At 45.2% G+C, this 27,189-nt stretch overlaps 1 protein-coding gene across 15 annotated transcripts in view; it reads right to left on the bottom strand.

Annotated features, from left to right (window-relative positions):
- CAMKK1 (calcium/calmodulin dependent protein kinase kinase 1) overlaps positions 1-27,189 on the bottom strand; it is an 87,102-nt gene that overhangs the window by 47,620 nt on the left and 12,293 nt on the right. For 9 of the 15 annotated variants that reach the window (XM_031591862.2, XM_090122745.1, XM_090122753.1 and 6 more), the window contains one exon: positions 491-1,047. In XM_031591862.2, the coding sequence (XP_031447722.2) occupies positions 491-946 (456 nt within the window). In that variant the 5' untranslated portion in view covers positions 947-1,047. Of the gene's footprint in view, positions 1-490; positions 1,048-12,067; positions 12,180-20,764; positions 20,834-27,189 lie in introns of those variants that run through there. The other 6 variants (XM_031591861.2, XM_031591867.2, XM_031591859.2 and 3 more) reach the window with 3 other exon arrangements.

The raw sequence follows: 27,189 nt of genomic DNA, 5'->3' as shown, positions 1-27,189 counted from the left end.
AGAAAATCCTGATAAGCATAGAAAATGCCAGTGCATTTAAGCTCTTTATAAAATTAAATTGTGCCTTCAATAATGCCCAAACATAAAAGGAGATGTATAAACTTCAGAAGTGTAAATCCATGAAATACCAGCAGCAAAGCTGCTGTAATTGATAAACTCCCGAAGGGCACGTATGCAGGGACACAGAAAACAAATGCAGTTGGTCTCAGCCCATTTTCTGAACGGCCTTACAGACCTTCTGCATACTACCACCATGTAACTGAGAGTCCCAGGACTACTTCAGGCAAGTGAGGGCTGAAGGATCCCTATTTCAGCTTTAGGGGATAGGTGTAAAGGTGATAAGCCATTCCAAGTGAACATAATCCCTGGTTTCAAGAATCTTAGAAAAACACTGCTTTCAGATTTACTATTTTGAAACACTACAGACTCTCATTACCAGTTAAGACGTATCCCACCTCAACACCACAGTCAAAGTAGAGGACACACCTACCTCAGCATCTGAGATGGAGACTCGGTTGGACTCTATCGTTGGCCTCCTCATTATACGTGGTGATGGCCCTGTGGCATAATGACCAAAACCCGAAGCATTGCTCAATGCCAAATGACTTCCTGATGATCTTTCCTGAAGAGACAACTTCCTACTTGATAGCACAGGTCTAGCAAGAGGTCTCTTGGAAGCATGCCCACAGTGAGCATCGTCTGGCTGTTGGGAGGGCAGGAATTCATTTGTTTCCACGTCACTGTTGACTCCATTTCTTTGGATGTCTTTTACGTTATCAGAAAAGACAGTGTCATTTTCTTCAGTGATGTCTTCCCCATTTTGGTCACTTCTGTCTGGGTGAACAGACACATCTATGGCTGCCACCCGCTCTGTGAGTTCAGCCTGTGTGTCTTGGAAGCCTGTGTCACTGTCTTCAGCCACAACATCTGTTGGAGAGTCCTCCATCACTGTGTGCTGCCCACAGAGTCTCAGATGGGCCTGCAGAGAGCTGGAATGCTAGCACTCACAGTGAGAGTATGGCATGACTGAATGTCGTCTCAAAACATCTAGAAGGAAACACAAAGAGAGGTGAGTGGCAATGTCCACTCAGCACAACATAATCAAGACACTCACCTTTGACTCCTTTCATCCAGAAAGGAAATGAAGACAAAACTCTAGCAGCCTGTCAGCAAACAGCAAGCAGCCACCCAGAAGGAAAGGCAGCACCAAACAGTAAGCTAGATACAAAATTCATACTAGTGATAAAGTTGAGATTATATCTGTGCGCAAGAAGTAACACAGATAAAGGGAACTTCTCTTTCTGCAGTTAGAGTGAAAGTCAGCCTAAGTTCACAAGGAAGTGAAGAAGTATGGCTTCTCAACAAGCCAACGGTTAAGGGTCAAACTTTCAGCCTCCTGAATTCTTATTTGCAGGGCAGAAGAACTTCTTGTACATATCCAAACCCAACATGCAGAACAACAAACCCACAGCCATTTAGGACTCCACAGCAGCCTCTTGGTCACCCTGTATGGCTGCACAGAGTACCACAGAACAGCTTGGAAGCCAAGCTATGGTCGGTGACTCGCTGCTGTAAGTTTAAGCAACTTATTCAACAGCAAAGGAAGAATTTAAGAATGAGTTGTTCTCTGGGGCTTCCTCTGGACTCCCATGGTTGCAGCCTATGGGAAAGCACGCATCATCCTCACTGCCCACCATGTATAAAAGCTACACTGAGTTGCAAATCAACAAGGCTTAATGATTATCAGCATGTGGGAATTGGCTTTTGCTTTGGAAAAGACCTACAAAATGAAAATGTAACACAAAGCTGTAAGTGCTGAATAAAATTCACTGTTTCCTGCATGCTAATTTCAGTCTCAATTTAAACCAGAGAGTTCAGTCTTCCCAGTGTGGTCCAGAGCAGGAAATGATCCTCTGCAGCACGTCTGTCAACCCTTAATCACTTCTAAAGATGTGCTGCTGCCAGATGCATCATCTGATCACTGTTTCTGGGGAGAACCTAAAGAGCATTAGTCACAGAATCCTGGATTACATCCAGAGAACTATACAACTTTACTGTAGGCTTAACATGGAGATACAGCAACCTTTGGCTCTCTACACACGAAGCAGCCACAGAAGCTGGCTGTCACTCACAATGCCTTGTTTTCATGGTCACTACATTTAATTTACAGGAGGAATAGGTGGGCTGAGTGAGTTCAAAAAGCCCCATCCAGCCATCAGCCTGGGAACACAGGTGATGTCCCCAAGAAGCATGGAGCAAAGTCGAGCCTGGCTTGAAGCTTCCCAGCGATGTTCAGTGAAACTGCAGCCAAATGCTGCTGCAAAGAGGAACAACCTCCAGGTCTGCTGCAGAAGCACAGCAGACAAAGATAAGCAAACCTTTTATGTCAGTAGGGAAACCTGAGAAAGATCTGGATGGCAGATTTAACCCTAGGTCACGGGCCAACCACAGGGAAAGCATGCCATGCACTGAATGTCACAGGAAGGAAACATCCAAATCCAACACATCCTTCACCACAGGCCTGCTGTTCACCTCCTTCCCCTCCCTGGTATAATCTTCCCCCATCTCCTGCCTTTCCTGCAGGCATGTTTGAAATAAACTGACAGAAACGTCAGTCACTCAGAACAGTAATGAAATAATGAAATCAACTTTAAAAGCTTCTATTAAAACTATATTTAAACCCTTCAATCCCAAAGCTGCTCAAAGATCCCTCCTGGAGCAGGAGGCAGGCAGTGGGGGTGACTTGCAGCAGCAGGGTAAGGGGTGCAGGGCTCCAGCACAAAGCCACAGGTAAACCAGCACTATATCCCCTTTGCTTGACCTCCCTGCTCCCTCTAACCCCAATTCACATTCACCTACAATTCCCATTATTAAGCCTCACTAGTTTGTCCTTACAACAAGCTTCATGGTGGAGAGCCAGCTGCAGCCTGGAGCTGGCTCAGCAATGAACCTTGCCCTCCGAAGTACATTTGCATGAAACCTGTGGAGGATTTGTTGTCTGCAACACAGGCAGGGTTTACTCTTGCAAAGCTTCTGGCCTGACTTAGGAACATCAGGTTACAACACTGCAAGCCTGTGGCTGCTCCATTACCAAGGCTGCTCTCCTGCTGCAACACAACTCCAGGGCTGGGCTGCAGCTCCTACCCTCTTTGAGCACTCTAGCTTCACAGAGACAAAAGATTTTAAAAGGATGGACTCACTGAAAGACTAACTGAAGGGTGCAGCCCACAGCTCATCTATTTGCCTCCAGAAGTGTTAATGCTTCAATGTAAATCTTATGGTTAATTCACAACTTCACAAAAAAAAAAAAAAACCAAAACACATACATGGTTCACCACATCAAAACCAATAAATCTATATAGCATCAATGCTGCTGAAAGTAATAAAAAACAAACAGCAAAACTTTAAATAACTGTTCATTTTTACAGTCAGGTTTGTTTTGGATTGTGCTGTTCTAAAGGATTCCTTTTCACAATTAGACCTCCCAAAAGTATTTCAAAAAGCCGTATTTTCTGACTAAGCAAATCAATTACACATTGAGCAATCTCACAGTGCAAAAAGCTCAGGAAAAAAGACAATTATTTATTTCTGCCAGGCAAAACTAACGGTGGATTTGCAGAGTTCATCAGGCTGTAACACACCTGCACCTCACTGCAGCAGGAAATCCCAGTGAAACACACACACCACAACTACCTCCTTAGAGCTCCTGCTGCAGCTCTGTGTCTGAGGCTCCTCTCAGGCTCACCAGTCTGATCCCAAACAACACCGACCACCTGCTGCAGATCAGAGGATTCTGCTGCAGACAGGAACTAAAGCTGCAAACAAGCTTATATGAGCAGAATTAATTTACTTACACATATCTTATTTACCATTTTTCCCTTTAGCTATTCCTCTCCTGCAGGGAGACTGCGACTTCACTGGTGTTTTCTGCAGTCTGTTTATCAAATAGCTGCACACGTTTCCCAGATAGGCAGCGAGCAGAACGTGGCAGAAAATATGTTTTTAAAAGGAGTGTGATTCTGGAAAAAATCTCTCTGTATTGTAAGAGAGATGAGTGAACTTAATTTCGCTGTTCGATAAAGTATTTCAAAGCAGTGCCTGAAAAATAGAAATTGTAAACATAGTTTACTGCTTGGTCCTTCCATATGGCTAATTAGAAATGTTCTTACAGAAAGGACCAGGAGGTTACAAGGCCCTGGGATCAGCACATCCAGCTTCATTTCCTGACTTTGCCACAGGCTGCCCAGAAAAATGACTTTACAGTTTCATCCGTCACAGTTTCCAGGTTAAAATTATTATACTGCCCTCAGCCCACCTCATCCCATTTCCCCTTTTTTTTTTTTTGTCTCTGAGAATGTATTTGCCCTGTGCAAAGGAAATAAGGAGCCATTGTAGTAAAATAGATCACAGTGAAGCGTAACTACAACAAACATTTGCAAACAAGGCATTCAGGCAGCAATTTAGCTACTGCTCAGTGCTGGAGATCTCTTCAAATGCCTGAGATTGATGTCCCCTGTGCCAGCTCGGGAACTGGCAGGGACTGTGTGTCCCCATTTGAAGGCCAACTCTATTTGATGCCTCTTGATCTCACAAGACCCACAGGCACTTCCACAAAGAGAGTTTCCAAAGCTCATGGACAGTTCAGTCTGCTCCTTTAATATACAACAGCAAGATCAGGAATCAGGGCAAGTTTTCCAAGCAGTGCAGATAGCTGTGTGCTGGGACAGGCCACCTGCAGAGGCAATGTCACCTCCATGACCAGCATCTTTCAGGTCAGTACCCAACACTGCCAGGCCTTCAGCCCTACTGTGAGCCACATCTGGCTGCACAGGCTCTCGTGGCTCCAGCCCTACCTTGTGCTGCATTTCCCTTCAGATATTCCCCCACAGCAGCACAGGATTAATAACGTGCTCTGGCTGCTGTCAATTAGAGCCAGAAACTCCCCTTAAGGAGAGAAGCAGCAAGTCCTAGACTGGGCAGCCAAGTCCTGAACAGCTCCTCAAGTGACATTTTTGAAATATTAGGTCAGTAAGTTCCTTGCAGTGCCTGAGCTGTTTCCCCGCACCAAAGAACACAGCCTGTGACTATTTCCATACCGGAGTCTCCCCTGCACTCCCTTTTCTGCATCTGGGTCTGCAGGACCTACCTGAGCACCAGCCCACTACCCTGATACCAGGGAGATGCTCCACACACACCCCCCTGATGCCATCACCCTCTCACACCTGGACAAAGCCCACACCCAGAGTCCAAGCAGCTGGCTCAGATACCTTCAGCCTAGAGAAGCTGAAGGTGAACTCAGTCTGAGCTGCCCTGCCATGATCCCCTCATGAGACACACAAGTCCCAAGTGGGCTGTTTCATATGCCTCTCTGTACCTGAGAGAACCACCTTCAGGCATCCACTGGTTGAACGGTGGTTCAGATGGAGCACCAAATTGCTATGAGGATATACAGCTTTATGAAGCCAAAAAACAAACAAAAAAAACCCCAAATCTCTGCAACTCTTGCAGAGATAATCAAGACAGATGGATACCAGACCAGTCACTCAGACTATGTTCCCACTAGGAAAAGGGTAAGCTGCTGTCGGTACAGACTCCCAGCCAGAACCAGGAGACATTACTACAACCCAAATAATAAATAAGAACATAGTGTTTATGCTTTTTACATACGTTCCATACATGTGCCTCTTTCTCTACCTTTCAAGGCTCTTGTGTCACAGCACAGACAATCATATCTTGCTGAGAATCCACTCAATCCTGCTATAATAATTCTAGTCTATTTTCCTCTTCTCTCCACAATTCTTGGCAGTGAGCCTGGTTGTTGTGGCACAGCTGAAAATTAGATCATAAAAGAGAGGAGCTTTGATTACTTCTGTGAAGCTCATAGCACAGCTTCAAAGGTAACTGCTGAATGACAAAAAAAAGCCCACAGTATTTCTGCAGTTCAAGTGTTGTGTGAGAAATCAGAGAAGTGAGGTTCAGGCACCTGCCCTGCCACATTTCCCAAATGACAAACATCTCCTGGCCACATTCCTTCTTCTGGAAAATCCATCACCTCTGTCTCCTTTGTGTTAGTGCCATGTGCCTTAACAAGGCAGGGTGTTTGCAAAAGGCATTTTAGGATCAGTTCAGCCCCGGAGCTACAAATGACGAGCACAATACACTGCTCCATCCCTGACTTTCTCTTCTTCACTCCCTCCTCAGCAAAGGAGGCAGCACTGCTGCTTCTCTGTTCCTGGTGCAAGGTATGTATGCAGACATCAGACAGCAGGATTGGGCTCAGCAGCAGCTTCCTGATACTATATTAAAAATACACCTTTGGACCAGGAGCACAATGATAGCAGTGTTAGAGTAATTAGCAGCACATTTTAACTATGTTTTGAAACTAAATAGGATGCTGAACTGAAAGCTCCAGTCTACCAGCCACAGCATGAGAGATAACAACCACCTCATGCACAGGATACTGAGCTCAGGAACTTTTACAAAAGATTTTCCCAACTGCATTATATTTCATTGCTCCATGTTCTAATTATACGATTAAATAAATTTGCATAAGCAGATGCAATTACACTAATTGCATATATAAGCAATAATCAACCAAAAATTACTCTGAAGAAAAAGTTTCTACTTAAGGAAATTCCTGTAACAAGAAACACTTAGGAGTGCCAAATCCATCTAAGCAAGAGTGATATCAGAACACAAAACAATCCAGATAATGCTGGTAAAATAGGAGCCAAGCCGAGGACATGATTTTACTGTGTACAGCAAGACTTTCACATTTTAACCATGGCATTGGTGGGAAAAGCACTAAGAAATCACAGAGGACTCATACTATTCTACATTCAGGCCATGCTGTAAGCATTTTCATGCAGCAGGTTTGGTTGCCGTGTTTTGTAGCAGACGGGTTCAGCAACACTGGTTATCAGACTGATTCTAGACTGTATTTGTTTCTGCTTGAGTTTTTTAAAGCTCTTTATCAGTGTAGGAGCATTAAAAGTGGTTTTATTTTGTAAGTTACAGCCAAGAAGACGCAGGGAATGGTCAATGAGAGTGACTCAGCCCACACAGCTGCAGAATAAACACTTCCAGTCACCATCTCTATAGCATCCCAAGAGTGACCGCACACCTGGCACATCCCAACACCCACACCATCCCTGTAGACAACCTGAGCTCAGATTATAACAAATCCCATTTGTCCTTGTGACAAGTGACACAAAAGACTTGCAGGAAAAGGATCCTAGCTGCTGAACCAGGCTGATATTAGCCACAGACACTGTGGGTAGGAAGGATAGAGGTGGCAGTGTGGGAGAAGAGGAATGAGTCTGGTTACAATGGATGACCAAGCAGATGTCCCAGCACATCTGTGACCACATGCGATTGTATGCCTTACCTCCAGAAGACCCTGCAGACATTAGCATGGAAGAAATGGACTTTGTATTATAGGCACACAGTCTGAAGAATATGTGAACCACTCACAGATTTTGATACTGGAGGAGAGACCTGGCTTCCAAAGCTGCTCCTGTGCATGCTCCTGTCCAGCACTCAACTGACACCGACCTGGACATCAGAACCTGCACACCCCAATCCTTTCTTCTGAAAGCCATAAAGAGCACAGGGTGAAGGGTCAATGCAGAATTTGTGCAACTCACAACAGGACTCTTGGGGCTGAAGCTGAGCGGGGGGGAGGAAGTGTCATTGTTACTGCCGCTTGCTCAGCTGAAAGGCAGCGTGATTCCCTGGTGAGGGGGCAGCAGTGGCAGGGAGCACAGCTTGCTGGAGGTGGCATTTAAACAGCCAGAGGGGGTGCTTCAAAAAATTAACCAAGAATGTCAAACTACATGAAGTTTGAAAGAGTTAGGTTATTTTAGAAGTATTAATGAACGAGGCAGTAGGCAGACCTAATTGATTCATAAGCAAAATAACTACCTCAGTTAGGGAGTCTTAAATGTTTAGGGTCTTCATTCCAATAATGACTTTTCAAATGTCTTCCCTGTGAAGGTAAATGGCAGGTTAAAGAAAGAAGCTGTTCTACAGGAAAGAATTAGACTTAGATGAGCCATCTGCTGCTGTAATCTCAAAACTGCCACAGAGGAAGATGCAGTGAAGCTGAAATGAAGAATTCAAGAGGAGCCGAACAGCAGGTCAGTCTCCACAGGTGAGGTCTACCTCTCTATAACAGCAAAATCCTCTTTGATCTCACGGAAGCAGAACCGAGCACAAATCAAACCTGTCTCTAAAACCCTGCAATTGCTAAAAGCACTTTCGGGGGACTGTACAGCAAAGCAGGACACAGCTGGTCAAAATGGGCCCAGGGCACGAGCAAGCAAACTATGGAAAGCATTTCACATAGCATGGAGAGAAAGGAAGGAAGGGAATAAGAGAAATAGAACCAAAAATGGAATTCTCTTTATTGCAGTTTGTTTATATTGCTTCTTGATTGCACCACTGAGATGAATCCAGATGTCTTCTTTCTATATCCTCCTCGAAGCATTTACACACATGGAGAATGTCTCCTTGAGCCTTCTCTTTTCCAGGCTGAACAATGACAGCTGTCTCATCTCCTCTTCACCCAGCAGGAGCATCAAGCCTACAACCCATCTTTGTGTCCTTTTACTGGACAACAGGTCCGTGTTTTTTCTCTCTCTTTGCCTGTCTTGTGCACCCAGTGGCTATTTGCAAAAAGTGCACTCACCTCAATATACTGTTTGGGCCCTCGTTTAAAGCAACACTGGGTAAAGGCATATATAGGTCCCATACTCCTACACCAAAACAGAAGTGATCCCTGTCCCCCTGAACAGTGTAACAGAGCAGTAGATTATCCCACAGCAAAGATCCCCCCACTCTTATCATTGCCAACTGGAAAGGCATGGGATGAGCACTGCAGGGAAATTTTCTTGTCAGGCTTGAGTTTCCTCTTTCCAGTGAGCTGTCAAGTTTGGCTAGATCTCTTTTCAGAGAAAAAAATGCATAAATATGCATAAATAAGTTATTGTGCAAGCAAAGTAACCAAGGTAGCTTGCTTGCCTCCAGGCTGTTCTCTCATCTCAATGGATGCCAAGGTCAGGGAGCGTATGCCTATGAGGGCACCTGATGGGATTGGAGCCTTCTTCCAGCCCTCTCCTCTACCTGCTGCTAACATTCACCACATCTTCAGGAATCTCAAATCTCCCAAGGTTCCTCCTCTACCCAACTGAATTGAAAAGCTGCAGAGAAAAGGAGCAGAGAAAAAAACATACCACTCTCCTCACACCAGTGTGAGTGTATAGAAGTCTTGTTAAAAAAAAATAAAAACAGGTTAAGCTGCATTGCTTTGATTTCTTTTGCCTCAAACCTGCTCCAGTTACAAGCAAACCAAAGGCTTTCCTAACTACAAATGCCAACTCAGCTGCAACTGTATTTCTATTGGAATTCCCCTGCCTGGAACAGATTCTGTAGTAAGGCCCTGTGAGTCTGAGCAGTATTCTGTTTCCTTGGCTGAGCCTGCAATGTACACTGGTGAAATAAATAAACAGGAAGAAAGGAAGAAGCAACCCAAGAGTGAGCAGACAGGCTTCTTTTCCAAAAGTGGTGTCTCAGCTCACCACTGCATGCTGGCACCCAGCACAGACAGCCTGCACACTTCCAAGGCTGCTTCTTTCTTCCTCTCTAATTTATTGCCTTCTGCAGTCTATTTCCCAGGCTCAGCTGAGGAGGTGGGTGCCTACCTACCTCCTCCCCCGTCAACATGTTGCTGTACCAACTGCCATGGCTTACTCTGCTTTTGAGATGCTCGTGAATGCTCAGACTTCCTAGTGCTGCACAATATGGAGGAATTTAATTATATAAAAGCAAATCATCCCAGAACAACACTGGTGTCATTTAGGAACAGCACAGTGGAATTGGGGAAAGTGCACATAAAGTGTACATACCAACACAGCAGCCAAGTAACTCAGCATCCAATATGTTTGCCAGCCCCACATCTTCCAGCACAGACAATCACTGAAGTCAGTACTGTTTAAAAAGCATCCACAATAAACTGAACAAGCCACCAGACAGAACAAGTTCACATTTTTATGTGCTGGTCTTAAAAGGTTTATCTTCCTCTCAGCTAAGGAAAAAGCTTTCAGCTTTGAGAGATCTGAAGGAATACTGAGTTGCCCAGTTCTGTGAGAAAAACTGCACTGAAAAGTCTTTCTAGAATTTCAGGAGCATAACTTTCCAGACGTTCTAGGATCACCAATTGCCAATAAAAATGAACAGCACAGAGAACACAACAGGCTTTCTTCTTCCCAGCAGTTCAAATATGAGTGGAGATTTCTATTCAAGGTGACCTCTTTGAAGTTTTTAGGGAAATCATCCCAACATATATCTCTCATTGTCCATGGCCTGAAGGCCTTCAGCCCTCTACATCTGCATGACCCAAAGTGAGAGGTCAAGGAATAGAGAACTACACACATCAAGACAGCAACAGTGACAGCTATAAGACAGCTGGACTTCAAATTCAGAGCTCTTTTTTTTTTTCCTGTATTTCCACACAAGCAACTCCCATCTTCTGATAATCCTCACATCTTTAGAAAGGCCAGGACTTGAAAACATGGCCTCAGTTCACCTGTGCAAAATCAAAGGCAGAAGCAGAGAGGTAAACAGGTTCCAGGGATCAGACAGCAGAAATCCCACAGGAGTCACAACCAGGTAACCTCCATGGCAGCTACCATTGATAGTGCACACAAAGCCCATGCTGCTGGGAAATTTAAAGGGTAGCAGGTTTCTCAATTCCTTTGAAGCCTTAAGCTTTAGCTCTTTAAGTCAAATGCACTTTCAAAACCCCAAGGTCAATGACTGGAGATTATCCAGTGAGGCACTAAGCGAGCTGCTCAGCAGAAAGCTGTTCTTTCGAGTCCCTGCAATGCCATTCCAGGAATGTAGGCAATCATCAGAGCACAAAAAAGGCCTTGAAACACCAAAGTACCTATGAATTTTTCCATGAGCAGCTTCACATAGAAAAAGAAATGTGAAAATGCCATCTGGGACACCTAATTCACCCCTCAGTGATTCCGGTTCTGCGCAGCAAGCCCAAGACTGATGACAGTTGCAGTTGGGGTGCCAGCAGCCTTGGGACACCAAAGCACTGTCCCCATTTTCTGTAGCTCAGGACAAGCACCACACGCTATATCCAACCAGCCAGATCCTTTCTAAAGATGTGAATCCATCCCTCAGCACCATCAACTCCACAGATTTGCAGCAGGAAGAACAGCAGAAAGTACATTTTTGGCTATCAAGCAAGCAGGTACCAGAGAAGGATGGGGAGTAAAGCTGCTTGTACAGAGATGCTCCTTTTTTTGATAGGAGCTGCTTTTGACAGCAGCTTCCTTCACTTGCTGGACCAACACAGCCATTCTTGTTCTCTAAGGAGCTTGGCAGCCTGAATGCCTGATCCCTTCTGCAAATTACCTCAAGCCTGCAGTCAAGTTCAGGAAAGCCTAAGACACTTCCAGGCTCTCATGAGCCTCCCCTGCAGACACCCTGAGACGAAAGTCAGGGAAGCTCTTAGCCCTCTTCCTGGCAGCTGGAAGGAGAAGATGCCTTGCTCCACAGCCCAGGCACTGTCCCTGGCTAAGAGAGTCATGCTGAGCTACAGAGGAACTGCCACAATGGAAAAAGCAGGGACAGAGCTGACAGTGATGGCAGAATGCAAGGAGCTTTCTTTTTACAGAGTTGGAATCTCCTTTCTACTGGGGCTATCATCTCATGCACTCAGCAGGCAAAGCACCACCCTGAAAGCTCCATGAGCCAGCAGACCCCAGACCTCTTGTTCTGGGCTCCATTATAGGCAATGCCACTTAAAAACACAACCTGAATTTGGCAGTTTGCCTCGAAAGATTAAGGCAAGGGAAAACAAATACAGGTCAAGAGGAGAGGAAGGAAATAAACAGTGAAGTTTAATAGCAAGCACAGACAGGTGGAAACATGGGATGTGGTTTGCAAATGCAGCCTGACCACTACTTGGCGGTGTGGCCTGCCCCAACACCTGCAAGAGAGCACAGAAGAAAGAAGTTTGAAAGCCAACAGACCCAGACAACAACAGCAATACCTGCCTCTGTCAGCCACACAGGTCCCATGAGATGTCCCTGCAGTACAGATCAGGGTATCGCTGGGAGATGAATTATACAGCTCCAGCTACTCAGGTATCCTTCTCTGGTTGCCTGAGGAGGAGAAGTCAAATAACAAAACTGCTAACAACACAGAGAAAAAGGAAAGTGTGTTTAAAAGCCTTGCTGGCTCCCAGCCAGGGTGTTCAGCACCTTCCAGGACGTATCTCAGAGCAATTAGTCTGGGCACTGCCACCAAGTTTCACCACATACTGCTTGTCTCTGCAATGCAGATAGCAGCTCTACTATAGCAATAGCAGCTCTACTACAGCAAAACATTTATGCACATATTTGAATGTTAACTCCAGTCCCAGGACATCGGAAGGGACAACAGTCACATGCAGAACACTAAACAACTCAGCCTCAAAAACGTGGAAATAGATTCAAGCAAGTGTCTGGATCAATGTGTTTCATACATACCAAAATGAGAGTGCTGCCCAGTCACAGAGCTGTCCCAGTGTTTCTTTCCCAGGACAGACTGAGGTCAACATTATTTTCTCCCACATTTGCATTTACAGCTGTTCCTTAGGATAGCAGGACTCATGGTGAAGAAGCATTGGAAATAATTCTCATTACATCCATCCCCTTAACTGGGGCTACCTCTGTCCAGATTTCTTCACTCCACCTGCACAAGCTGCCTATGTAAGATGTGACACACAGCCAGCAGCCACCTTGAGCCTTGTGCCCATGTGCAGCAAGCGAAGGTTCACTGTAGCACCAGGGCTCTGGTGCTGGCACTGCTTGTGCCACACACACCACAGCAGCAGGACTGAGCTGAATCCAAGTGAGCTTGCAGCTGTGCACACAAGAGGTGGGGAGAACAAATGCACATCAAGCATGGGGCAGCAGAGCACTATGGGAAGATGTCACCTGGTTACTCAGATCAGCTACACTTGGGCTCTAATCTTCCAAAAATTACTGATACCATCCATATGCTGAAGATGCTCCAGCAGTTCCTGCCCTGTTTCTTTTGCAGCATCCCACTCCAGCCCTTTATTACTGTGTTTGTTTGCTTTACAAGTGCTGGAGTCCACAAGAAGTGTTTCCCCACACAGGGAAACAGGGAGTGAGGTGTTCTCCCATGCACACTAATTGCTTGTTGACATTTGGGAAGCACACACTCTCTTTTGAAGGGCATACCACAAACACCCAATATCACCAACCAACCACTCAACAGAAACACAAATAAATCCACACCTGGAGGCAGCTTTTATCTGCAGCTCTCTCTGCATTCTCTGCAAGTGAAGTAAACCTCACTTGGAAGGTTTTCTGTGCAGTAGCAACACCAAACAGCTAACATTTGCCTTTATTATTACCATCATTATCATATATTATCTCATAATTATATATTGCCTTTGAGGTTTAGCAATAGTTTTGCAAATTAGTTAGGTCAGAAAACAGAACACAAAGAAACTACTTTTGGAATTCAAAATGCAAAACAAACTGGAGAACATAATGAGGAAGTAATAAATTCCACTTTACTTGAATTCTCTTAAAATGACTGTTGGTGAAGTGGTTCATGTCTGTAACCCAGGAGATCCAGCTGAGACAATTACAGAGACCTTAAAACCTACCTGTGCATTATTCCCTAATACTTGAAAAAAGACACTCATTAGAAAACTATTCTTGGCTTTCCTTTTACCAATTGTTAGCAGCAAAACCCCATCCTTCAGCTTCCTATTTTTGAAATTGTAGCCTAATGCATTTCTCTGGGAAATCCTCATTTCCATACTACCTGCCACTTGCTGTGACCTATCCACATTCTACACATGCTGCCTATTCACCCATGGCCAAGAGAACATTCAGAGAGAGGAGCTGGGACCAGACAGCCTGGCTTCACCAAAGCCAGTAAGAGAACCCCAGATTTCTGATGACAAATCTCTGGCTACTTTATTTGCCCTTTTATTCTTCCTATAGCTGAACACACTGTTCTAAAAGTAGATGTAATGTCAGAATATGTTTTTTTCTTTAAATACCATCTCTACATCATTCCTGATAGAAACCAAAACATCTACACCAGAGCTGTGATTAGTGACCTGGTTTTGACAGCCAGTGCACACTCTTTTTTTGATGCACTGGTAAGAGTTTAACCACATCCAGTTTAAGCATAGGCTTTGCTAAGCTGTCAGCAACACCCCATGTCAGTCCTGGTATAGGCCTACTACATGGGCTACTACCCAGCTGTGCAGGTTGAGTGAGAAGCAGAGATCACCGTGTGCCACTCAAAGCTTGTCTGGTTGGATGAGGAGTGGCCTTTGTTATATTGCGCATCACAGTGATTGTGATATTAGAAGGAAGATGAAACATCAGAGGGAAAAAGGGAAAACCTCAGCTTATTTGCTGTAAATGTAATCCAGCTTTATCTAAAGTAACTTCAGTTGTTCCCCCAGGTTCTCAGATACTCTGTTCACTTGTTTAAACACACGCACATTTCTTAACAATCAGGTTTCAAGTCAACTTCTTCAATATTCTAGTAATAGAGAAATGTAGTCACAAAACAAAAAGTTGAAAACAACAAGGCTTTATTTGCACAGCAATCTAAAGAGTGTTTCAAAGAACACCTTCCAGCTAAACACACTTCAATGTACTGCTGGTGGCATGGAAATTTGAGAATAGGATCAGACTTGCACTCACCCAGAATATGGACACGCTCACGTACCCTGAGAAGTCTGACTTGGAAGCATGAGATCACTGAGTCTGACCAGGAAACAAACAGCAAAATTAATTAAAGTACTGCTATAAAATCCAGGCTAAGTTCTTGGAATGTATCTTAATTGCCAGACAGAGCTGTTTCAAATTCTGTTTGATGAACCTCCCATCATGTTCTTTCCAACAGCCTCAACTTAACTGCATTATATTTCCTCCCACAATCATTCTTTTTTAAGATATTTGAAAAAAAAGATCAAAGGGGGAGGTAAACATTTTAAGCTAATCTCTACCCATGCCATTCTGGGAGCACCCAAAAAGAGAAGCACTTTATTCTACAGTGACTAAGATGTGAGTCATCTGATGAATAAGCACATTGGCTTTGGAAGTCTCATTCAACTCATGACCAAATGCAAATCATTTCATTACCTAAATCACTTGTCTATTTTCTGTGTTAATGCAGCAGCACTCTAAGGTCAGGAAGGGGCTCCCATTTCAGACACGAGTGTAATTGCTGCTGATCTTGTCACACTAAGGTGGGCAATGCGCTGCTAGGAAACTCCATGATGGAAGAGTGGAAGAAAACCATTTGTGAGCTCACATTTTAAACTGTTCTGAAAAACCAAGTTTGGAATTGCCTCCAAGCTCAGCTAACACTTGAGTTAAGTCACACAGACTGCTGGCATCAGCCTCTCTTTCAACTCAGCACCCTGCAAATGCAAACGAGCCCATATCTCAGAGCAAGCAGGGCTACACAGGCAGGTGCCAAGGCTGCAGCCCAACTTTCAACATCCTTCCACTGCTCTCAAAACAGTTTTTTTTTTTATTTTTTATGAAGATGGAAAAGCATTAAGTTGAGCCTTAAATACTGCCCCATTCCAAAGGAAACTGAGCACCTTGCAAAATTAATGTGCACCTTCACAAACGTTCTGTAGTACACATTCACAGGAAGGAAAACAGGATTGAGGTGTAGGTGTCTGTGAATTGCAGGCTTAAGCTCAGAAAGCAGCCTAGGGCACACAGTCCACATGCCGTCTCCCTACAATGCAGGCAAGAACATCAGTCAGCAGGTCTGGTCCCTCTCCCAAAGGTTGCACAGCTGCCCCAGCATCAATGGCCACACACAAAGCAGCTGCAAAATGTGCCCAGCCAACAGCCAGGCACCCCATGCTGACAGAAGTGATGAGTCTGTTCTGCCTGTTTCACAGCCCAGCGCACAGCCTCTCTCTGCAGCTGCTAATTTCTCCATGTTCAATTAGCACAGCACAAAAAAAAAAACCTACAGCAAGTGGAATAAGTTCACAGAAATGATTTCAGTTGTTCTGCACCACACTACCATCAAACTAAAGGTTATGACCAAGGTCTTGGTATTGCATATTCAATTCCCCTGCCATTCAAGAACACACAAAATTTAGGTTTTTTGAAATGTTCAGTGGACTCCCAGATGAATGCAGCCAGGGTTTTCACATCACTGGCCATCAGCATATGAGTTTACTATAAAGGATAGATATAGTTCACCAGCCACCTTCAGCTCCCCGGCCACAGCAGTAGCACTCACTGACTGCTAGAAGACTGCAAGCTAGCTCACCACCACTGCACTTGGAACATATGTAGGCTGCAGTGAAAAGCAAACCCAAAAGGCAGATCATCTCAGCAAATAAACAGTTGCACCGTGGGGGTAGAGAAAGTAGCAAAGAAAGGAGCTTACTTGTATCAGGGCACCTTAATCCCCTTCTCTGGGAGTGTGTTGCAGAGATACAAAGACAGTCTCACATCCCTGGAAATACTCCTGCAGGTGCTTGAGTCCAACCAGCAGGCAAAGCAGGCCTGCTGCCAGGGTCACTGACACTGATGGAGCTCTCTTTCCTGGCTGTTGAATTCCCCGAGGACTGGTGGGAGGAAACGATCACTAGGAAAATACTCAGAATCAAGCAGTTCATAGAGGCCCAGCCATTACAAGCCCATGGTTTCAGGCTAAGGGTTTAATCCTGTTCCAGATGGAAATTACTGGTGAGATACTGCTGACCCTCAGCTCTGCAGTAGCACAAGTCCCAGGGAGGTTACACACTTCACAAACATTTCTCACCCCTGTGAGACTCCTTCCCACCTCGCTATTAACACGCCAGTAAAGTCAGCAATGACAAAACTCCCCAAGGACAGAGCTGGATGCATCTGTCATCATGCTGTCCTTCCACTGGCTCTGGATCTGCTCCACAGAGTGCTTCCAGGGCAACTTCATCATCACTCCGTTTTTAAACAACCAGAGTTTCTGAAGTCATTAGTACATATAAACAGCCATGTCTGTTTTGGGTGCTCCATTTTTACAAGCATTCATACATGGAAAGCAATCACCAACTGCAATCAAAAAGAGGTGAAATTGAGATAGGAAGAAGCCTTTGCTGCAGACAGTGGAACATTTCTGACAACACTCAGGCTAGGTAGCCTGGTTCACCCAGCTCTACACCACAGTGCATTCTGTGCCACACAGCCTTTAAACATCTGCATCTTCACTTTAATGTCATGCTTCCCTATACTGCTGTCGTATTTTTCAGAAAGTCCAAACAAGGCAGAGCATTTGTGGCCTACCCAGGGTACACACCAGTGGCTGGCTGGACACTTGTATTCTTTCCCCACCACAGGACTGCTGATTTCTCTCCTCCCCTTGGTATACCTTGATATCTTGACCTTCAGACGAGAAGATTTTGAGCCCAGCTCCATTGCTGTCTTGGTCCAGCACTAGTGAACTGCTGCCCCTGTGATATTAACCATGAATAACGAAAAGTAAAATCTGCCTGTACAGGTTCTGGATTAAAGCTCAGTGGAAAGATGCCTCTCTCTACAATGGCATGTGGACCAGAGCCATAACCAGCATGAGCTGAAAAGGGCTATTAGCAAAGCTAGCTATTTGGGAAATATAATCATGCAAAAACAGTCTTCCAGAAGAATGTCTTCACACTTTCCACGAGACAAAAAAAAGTTTGCATGCACATATATGTATGTACTTATCAAGTGCTTTTGGCATAGGAAACATTCTGATGCCATGGTGACGGATGCTCTTGCAAAACTGTAACATAATAGACACAGATAAACCTGAAGTCAATTAGGAAAGCAATACTGCTTGTGCTTACATGAGCCGCAGCTATTATGAAAGGGACAAAAATTTAACTCTCATGAAAAAGACCAAAACAAAAACTCCAATCCATTGTTAAACAGATTAATCAGATTCCAAGAAAGCTCATCAGGGATTGGGTTCAATCTCTACTGCAGTTATTAGTATAAGACTTGTTCAGCAATAACAAGACTCACCTAAATCCCACACTCTTGGTTTACTTTGCAGTGAGACTGCCCAGGCTCACAGCATTTAACATGCACTTAATTAAGGGGACGGGGCCAAGAGGAAGAATTGGGCTGAAGTTTATCCTGCAGCAAAACGAAACTCTTAGTGGCCCTTTTTATAAAAACCAAACCACCTGTCCTTCCTCTCCTGAGCAAGGCTGGCTGACTCCAGAGCACTTGGGTAGGAACAAGCCACAGGCCAATGTAAAGCCAGGAGGCCCCTGCTTGCTGGCATATAGAAGAATGGCTAAAAAAAAAAAGAAGACCAAGTGCAACTAAAGCAAACCAGCTGAAGAGAAACAAACTGAAGTTGTTGGGTCCCTGAGTGCTGCTGGCTCCAGGATGCTGGGCGAGGCTGCAGGGAAGTTTAGTGGGAAATGGGTTAAAGGCATCCAAAGAGAGGAGTCTCCACAGGAGTGCTGGCAGGTAAATGGAGAGCTGAAATGCCAACCTGATGAGAAACAACATCCTGCTCTCCTCACTGGGTGTCAATCACACATTCCCAAGAAACTCCCTAGCTTAGAATTAAATATGATGCTGCCGCCTCTGCATCAAAAACCCATAAAAAACTTGTTCCTACATCTCTCTCTCATGACTCTCTGCAGGCCCCCTCATTCCTCTCCCCCAGAGGAGTCATTTGGTTATGGAACTTTTCTGATTGCAGCATTCTGCAAACTTTTTGCATCTCTACAGGGCAGCTCAGACACAGCTGTTTGATGCTGGAGAAAAGGGCCCACCTCACGTTATGCTAGGAATAGCAAGGGAAGGGCATTCTTCCTATTGCAATTGAACATAACATCTGCTTGACTGCACTGCAAAACTGCTCTGCTACCACAGTCTGAGTGACTGTATCAGGTCACTCAGGCCTCAAGACAGCATGCCAAGCACACCTGTATGCCTTTGCAGAAGGCAGAGGGAGTCATACCACCTCTCCAGTGGAATTTAACTGACTTATTCCTCCAGATGTGCAGACTGGAACTAAATAAGTACCTCAAAACACATTCATTTGCTTAGGTCTCATTAAGATAAGCACATGCTTAGAAACTCATCTTACTTGTGGAGAAACTGCTGGATGGGACGCATGCTTCTCTCACACAGTATGTCAGGTGGGCCTTGAAATAAGGAGGGTTTCCATCCCACCCTGGAAGCACAGGCAGGAAGGGAGATGGTGCTGCATCATCTTACTGCAGCACCTGGCAGTGAGCCTGCAGAGGGCGTGGAGCAGACAAGTAGCTGCATGGCACGCAATACAAACCCATTGCGTGAGAACAGTTTGGGACAGGCAAGAGTCACCTCCTCCTTTCAAGCAATTACTCTGGACTTCTCCACTCCAGACGAGGAGTCACTTCTGCAGATAGAAGGAGCCTGAGTTCCTGCTGGCAGTCTGATGCTTGAGAATCAGGTTTTACTCCTGCCTGTCACTACTTCATCACACAAAGTCAGACACGTTCACCACAACTTGCTGCCCTCCCCAGAATGGGATCAGCAGCCCCTCAGCCTGCAGCTGGTAGAGCTGAGCTGCCACCAGGCTTCCAGTGCTCCTGCCTGCTGCAGATCTCACCCACCCTCACTCAGCACTATCACCTTTCATCACCCAGATTCCCAATTCCCACAGATCACAACTGCAATTTCATCTCCAGCAAAGTTTAATTGGAACAAGTGCCAGCACATACATTGCCAGAGCACTGCTTGGGAGAATGCACAAAGCCAAAACAACCACCAGGTGCAATAATAAATAATACATATACCTTCAAGTGTTGCTCATTTCCTGAACATCTCCCATAAATACCTAACCAGTACAGCATGCTTTGAACAGCAGTGTATCTTTTCTTTTCTAAGCTAACTTTGTGCTATTTACTTAAAATAGAAATTCAGCAGGAGAAACACAGGTTGAAAGGCAAAAGGATTTTGGAAGCATTTTAAAATACTCAAACCTGCTCTGAACAACAAATACTTCATATAAGCATTTATTCTTTTCTCAGTTTTTCATTATTTTAAAGACAAATATTTTATACACCAATTTTAATCCCTTCAGCCTGCTGCTGAAGCATACAGAGAGCTGCCAGGGCAGAGGCTCAGCAGTCGTGCACGCAGCCTTGTGGAAACCAGCACCAAGATAAAAGCCCAGCCTCAAAACAGCCTGAAGTGGCATTCACTGAAGTACAGGAGTTTTGTTTTCAATGCAGATAGAATTTCTAGTACAGGATTTTGAAAGCAAGAGTTGTGCTTAAAAAAAAAAAGAAAGAAAGAAACCAGTGTAAATCACGCCTAGAAAACAAAGCAGAGTTGTTAAGGCCTCTGCAATAGCACTGTGCTCTCCATGGCCTCTAGCACTTGCTAAAGAGCCAAGTGGAGATGGTCATGTCATTTGGCTCTTTGCAAGGATGAGACAAGCTTCAGCCCTTCAGGCAGTGCCCAGCCATTCCAGCAGGGCCCACTCACAATGCTGAGCCCTGGCTCCCAGGAGAACACTCCAGCACAGTGCCAAAGATGCACCCCGCTCCACTGCTCTTAGGAACACTCCTCAGCATTCCCAGCCTCCTGCACTGCAGCAGATCACCTCTATCAGGACATAAAGCAGCAATCTCCCATCAGAGCTGACTGGCCTTTTGAAGCTACAGATTTAGAAGGAAGTTGCAAAAAAAAAAAAAACGTACCTTAATATTCCAGCTGGAACCTAATCCCTTAAACTCTGGAGAGTACCTGGAGAGGTACTTTTCATTTCCAAATAAAAGTGAGTTAATGTTCTTGCCAGTGCTGTTAATCAGAGCAGCAAAGCCTCTTTTCATCAGGCAGGGCCCAGGTGACTGTTTCCAGGGGATTAGCTGTTACCACATTTAGTTCAGTAAAGGGTTTATCTCAGCCACATTCACAAAGGCTGACTATGAAGACATTCTCCTGCTGAATTCCTGCAGGCTGACACTTCTGAGCAACCATGGGGTTCAGAGCACACCCAGAAAAGGCATGAAATAATTACTAGGAGCAGGGATTTTTTCCATCAGACTCCAGCAAAAAAAACAAGGGAGAGCTCTCTGCGGGACATGCCAACTAACAGCATCCTGCAGGCAAGATAAGGGTTGGGGAGATGGGGCAGGAGATGGCAGATTTTCACTGGTCCCTCCAGGGCAGGCACCAAGTCTTAGAGAAATCTGTCTGCTAATGGCTGCAGCAGTGGCTGACAGGCATTATCTGGTTGCCAAACCCACGAAAAAAACATATTCCAGAGAGCCTCTGAAAATTGGATGGGTTGAAACCATTGGACTTTTGCCACCAGCTTTAATCTAGAGCACTGTCAGGTTCTGCTAAACACTGTAAGCAAGAAGCAGTGCTAAAGGAAGCAGTGGTATCCACAGACACCTTTCAATTGAGACAGCAAGTTAAACATCCAGGCTCTTCTCAAGCCAGTGCAAGCTTCCAGCTGACAAAAGCAATCATGTTTTAGATCTAGGCTTTTGTGCACTATTGTTTCCTCTGGCATTGATCAAGTATTTCAGTTCCCAACTGAATTTCCCTCACTGCCTGTTCCATCCTCTTGAGCAACGATTCAAGTTTCATTGGTGCCAAGGAGAAACACTGAATCTATGGACTACACCTAAACTTTTCAGCACACCAAAGGAAAATTTATATTTTCCCTCTTGCTCATAGGGAAAGCAAGCTGGGGTGTGACTGGAAAGACTTACAGAGCCACAGACGCCCAAGGATAAGAAATTCCACTCAGAAGCTGCCACCCCTGCTCCCCCCAGACTTGCTGGCATGTTACACAAGCTGCCCCAGGCTCCATGGGAGGGCTCCTTGCTGCATCACTCCAACGCAGCTGCCTGCAGCCACAGGGAGCTTTTTGTAACAGCAGTGTTGAGTGGTGCAGTGAAGAAGCATCAGAAAAGGGCTGGAAGGAGAATGCCTGAAGACAACAGTGAGCAGGATGCCACCAGACATTTAGAAGAATGACAAAGGCAGTTTTCACAAAGTGAGAAGGGGTTGGGAAAAGAGAAATGAGACTGAAGGGTGAAAACAATTTCCTAGTGTTTGGCATGCTCTAAAATTAGTGCTGTAATGGATCTCATCAGCCAGCATTTATTTTCTGTTCTAAAGAAAAGAATCCAAATAGGCAAGCTGCAGGGCAAGAAGTGCTCGCTTGCCTGAACAGCCAGCTCTAACATAGGCAGTGTTGCAAACACAAACCCAGCAATTCCATTCCTGCATCTTTTGCTGAGAATTTTCAGAAAAGACAACACAATTTGAGGATCTGTTTTACCTGACAATAGTACAATCCCACCAGCACACACAGCCTCAGGAGCAAGGAGGGTCTGACTGCCTGCAGAAGTGCTCCAAGGGGTTTCTGCATATGTACAGCTATGCAAGAGAAACTGGGGAGTTCCAAAATCATTCTGCCTGAACAGGACTCGAAGCAACAGATTACATGCCACACTGGGGAACCCCTTCTGTAAGTCATCCTGATGGATCTCCCTTCTGCAGCCCCGATGAACAAGCCCTGCTCACCTGGCACCTCACACCCGATGCAGCTGTGAAGCTGCTAAGACACCAGCACTGCACAGCTACCTTTGGAAAGCCCCCGAGCCCAGCCAGGAGAGCTGATGTGATGTACCTGCTGACCTTCCAAAGTTTGAGAACAAGTCCCCGATAGTGGAGGAGAGCTGGCACAGCTTTGCAGCTACAGGGAGTCAGAGATATTTCAAGCAGCCAGATATTTCAGTGCAGAAACCTAGAAAAAGTCACCTCCTCACTCCCCCAGCTGCCTTTCTTTGCATTATTGCTAACATGAATGTGACTCACTAGAGTCAGGTTTATATTAAACTCCTGAAACAGATTGTTTGGCTGTTATGTAAATCCAGTAAATGTTAAAATACTAGAATAAATCAGTCAAGGAGCTACCAGAGCCAGCTCTCCAGAGACATCTCAGAGACATCTGAGAGATTTTCTTTTTTTAAAGAAAGGGAGAGGTGGTAAGAAATGAGCAAAAGAAAAGTCATAGCAACTTTTCAGGAGAGGGAGAGATGGGTAGGTGGCTGTAGGACCCCATGGGTGTAAGCTGTCTACAGGCTAGCCCTCCGGCTGCTGATCTGCATGGGTGAAAACAGAGCACTGCCTGTACAAAACTCACACTGTGTGGCAGGACTGCTGCTGTACTGTGCTACATAAAACAACAGTGTGACCTTGGGAAGCCCAGCACGATAGCACTGATGCTGTGGTTAGGACTTCAACCCTAACAGGCTTTAAAATTAAAACTGGGTACAGAAGTGCCACTTCTCATGCTGCCACCAGGAGGGAAGTTCTGTTCCAAGAGCTGCCCCCTTCCTGCAGAGCAGAGGGCATCTGATCCAGGAAGAAATCTCCTGCTAATGGTGACATCAGGGAACAGGCACAGAAACAGATTTGAAAATTTGCAAACACAAGTATTTCTACCAGAAACCTGACTCCAGGATTCTAAACAGTCTACAGGCCAAAGCTTTAGTCACAAAAATTAGCTGGCAAATAATCTGCAATAACAAGCAAAACCAGAGCACATCACCATCTGTTCACAAAAATCCCCTAAGACAGAAATAAGTAACTTCCAAATGGTTCCACTCCAGCACCTGTTTAACTTTGGAGGCTGCTACAAGGACTGCACCCCCCTTCAGTACCAAGGAGCAATCAGAGCCTGCAGGTCCCCATGCAGACATGGGATCAGCATGCTGCTGGGCCAATTGGGACAGCCCGATAGGAGACTTGGCTGGTCTGACCACAGGCAGAGCACACGCTCCATTTCTGCCTGCTCCAGAGATAAGGCTGGAAAGCAGTATAGTCACAGCACCAAATGAAAAGACATCTCTGAGCTCTGTTTAATTAAACATAGTCTGGGAAAGTCTCTGCTTTTGTTAAACACTCCCTCAAAAGAAAAGAGAGCTGAGTAATCCACCGATGGGGAAAAACACGCTCTTTAGCTGCAAGGTGTTATTATAGGCTTAATATCAAAATGGCTTGCTCAGCTTATAACATTAGGCTTGAGTAAACACTTGGTGAGACAGAGATATGACAGATCTACATTACAGACCCACATTAGCACTGAGGCTCACAGGGAAGGGAGTCTCCTGCCTGGAGAGGTAGGTATTAATTTGAAACAGGTTCCTATGGCACAAGAAAGCTGGTTAGAGAGACTGGCAGAAGAGTGCACGAGGATGCATGTCTGTGTGTACACGTGTGCAGCAGGTTAACAAGTCCTCTGCACAGCCAAGTGCAGACTGGGACCTTCTCTGGGACCTTCTCTGGGACAGAGCTGGCAGAAGTTTTGTTCTAAGAGGCACGAGTGGACAGGAGCCAGCACCACAGTGAGGACAGAGGAACCAGGGGCAGCAAGTGGCCTCCTCATGTGGGCCAGAAGTATTACAGACAGGGCTGTGTGTCCTCTGAGCAAGGCCTCCAAGCACCGTTCCCGCCTGGTGCTCTGAATACCAAGGGCACCTTTAGCAGCACCATACATTTGACATTGAACTCGCCTCCTCGCTGCTTAACCTCAATCTGCTATTTCCACCCCTTCCCCTTCTGCAAAATAGACATGATCACATAAACACTTAGGTAAAAGGCTTTGTAGCAGCGGGTTAAGCAGTATTACTGCTACTGAGTATGTCCTTGGGGATCCAGCCCATAACTGCAGCTGCTGATGGCTCCATGCCATCACAGCATGCAAGCACAGCTCTGCTGGGGCCAGCAAGGCACTGCTGTCACCAGCACACTCACCTCCCCATACGTACAGCCAGCCACAGACCTGCACCTGGCTCCCAGCTCAAGCCATTACAAGTTATAACAATCTAGAGCTTGAGAGAAACCACAACTCTTAAGGCTTTTTTGAGAGTGCTATATAGCGAAGAATCCTTCACTTAAAGTTGAAAAACAAACCCCTTTCTTCTCTTTTATTTGCTAATTAAATGCATTCATTGTATTCAGAACTCATTTTTTGTGCATAATGTTTTGCCCATCTGTTTGATTAAAAAAGAACACAGCCACCCAGCTTCATTAAGCTAATTAAATGCATTCAGCCATTGGTTAATATTCTGAAGTACTTCACAATTATTCTTCCCAGTTATTAAATCTCTTTCATGGATTTTATTTTCCGTGCTACTCTTTATTAACAAGCACCCAAGCTGAACTGCAATTGCTCAGTCCATTAGAACCCTGATACCCCACTGACTCCCTCAGCAGGAGTGGGGTCCCTAGCAGATGCATTTGTGCCTGTATCTGACACTGTTCAGCTCATCCTGACCTCAACACACATCATCATCTTCCCTCTGTGAAACAGAGTTCATCTCTGCCTGCTCAGGGAAGGCTGGAGGATGAAGCGTTAGAAGAGGAACGCTGAAAATCCTCTTTCCAGCTGAAAAGAGGCCCCCCAGGGCAGCAGCCGTGGTACCCAGCTGGCCAGAGTTCAGGAAGTGTTTGGACAATGCTCTCAGAAGCATTGGTTTGATTTTCAGGTGTTTCTTTATAGAGCCAGGAGTTGGACATTCATCTTTGTGAGTCTCTTCCAACTCAATATATTCTTTGGCTCTGCTTTATGTTTCAGGGATCTCTGTATTAACTCTCCACATGAATTATGAGATGGAAAGATGGTCTCAGAATCAGCAATCCAGTTATCTAGAGGATGCCAACTAACATCAGATAACTAGCATAGCAAAAGAACAGCAGCGTGGCATCACATATTAGCCTTACTGGCAATCCTCTAAAGACTTCTTAGGAGTCTGAAAACTAGGATGGCCTGTACTAGACTGTGGACAGACAAGCTACCTGAACCCCAAACCTCCCAACCTGCTGGTCTCCCCAAGCTCTCTGCTCCATTGTGAAGAACACTCAGCAGCCCTGAGGCTCAGAATCTGTATGCCTCAGCACCACTGCTCCTCAGAGACTTCTGCAGCAGCCCAGCACTAACACACAGCCATCAGCCACAGGGAGGATCATTGCACAAGGAGCCTTGAGGACTGAGCAGCACATGTAGGCAAAGGGAAATAAGGGTACAGTGAAGCCAGCAAGAAAAACTGAAGATTTTCAGGTGTAGCACCAAGTCAGCTTGCACAGGGGGTGCAGAACTAATTGATGGAGGCTCTCATCTTAACACCTTCCCTCTCTACCCAGCCAATAATTTCCATGAAAACTCTTGACAATGAGTCTCTGAAGCCTAAACTGCTGTGAGGTATTTGAGTGCAGGAGGAAAAGGCTCCAGAAGCTGATGCACAGCAGGGTAGGAGACAGGAGTGACAGACACACAGCAGATACATGGTTCACCTTTTACACAGGGTCTGGTTTCAGAAGGAAACTAGATTAAGAAACTGAAATATACTTTTTTTTTTTTAAAAAGCAAATTCTGATTTCCATGGTTCTGGTCCCACCTTGTGGCTCCAACTGACACCATGATCTCCCATCTTGAAGAATGGTAAAGAACAATGAATGATGAAACTACGCATTTGTATTATGGATTCATGGCTGTTTTTCCTTCCTCAATAAGCACTACATTTGAGATGCAGGAAAGGGCATATGTCCACCTCATCCCTGTTTGTTTCTAACAAGGACCAATAGCAGAGGCTTGGAGGCAGAGGGGAACATACATTAACAGCTTAGAAGTGAAGAAAGAGGGCTCAGCAGCTTGACACATTGCTCAGAAAGCATTTTTTATTTTTGCTGTATCTACCAGCTACACAGACATCTCCAATATCCTTCTCAGAGAGTTAGGTAACCCACAAACCCACTGCCCCAGAAAGATCAACAAAGGGCCATCAGGATGCCAACACAAATGTTCTGCACAAAGCAAGAAAGAAAGGGAAGAAACTGTCCTCAGTTTGGCTTCTATAACTGCAGCCCAACCTTTAATATTTGAATTCTGTCTGTGTTTTCTCTAAATCCATTCTTGCAGTATAAAATGTAGTTACACTTCCAAGAAATCACTTGGTGGTAATTTAAATTGAAGGAGGAAGAAATTAAGAGATTGATGCAGCTGTGATTTGACATGTGCTGACCCAGGGTCTGAGGAGAACCTTAATGACATTTCCTTTAGGCCAGTCTGTTCTCTTTGTTTCACACTATAATTAGTTTTCCC

The sequence above is a fragment of the Phasianus colchicus genome, chromosome 21 (assembly GCF_987193195.1).
Source record: "Phasianus colchicus chromosome 21, bPhaCol1.hap1.1, whole genome shotgun sequence".
Taxonomy (NCBI): Eukaryota; Metazoa; Chordata; class Aves; order Galliformes; family Phasianidae; genus Phasianus; species Phasianus colchicus.
The sequence above is the reverse complement of the archived record's forward strand: the minus strand, read 5'-3'. Positions and strand labels throughout refer to the sequence as shown.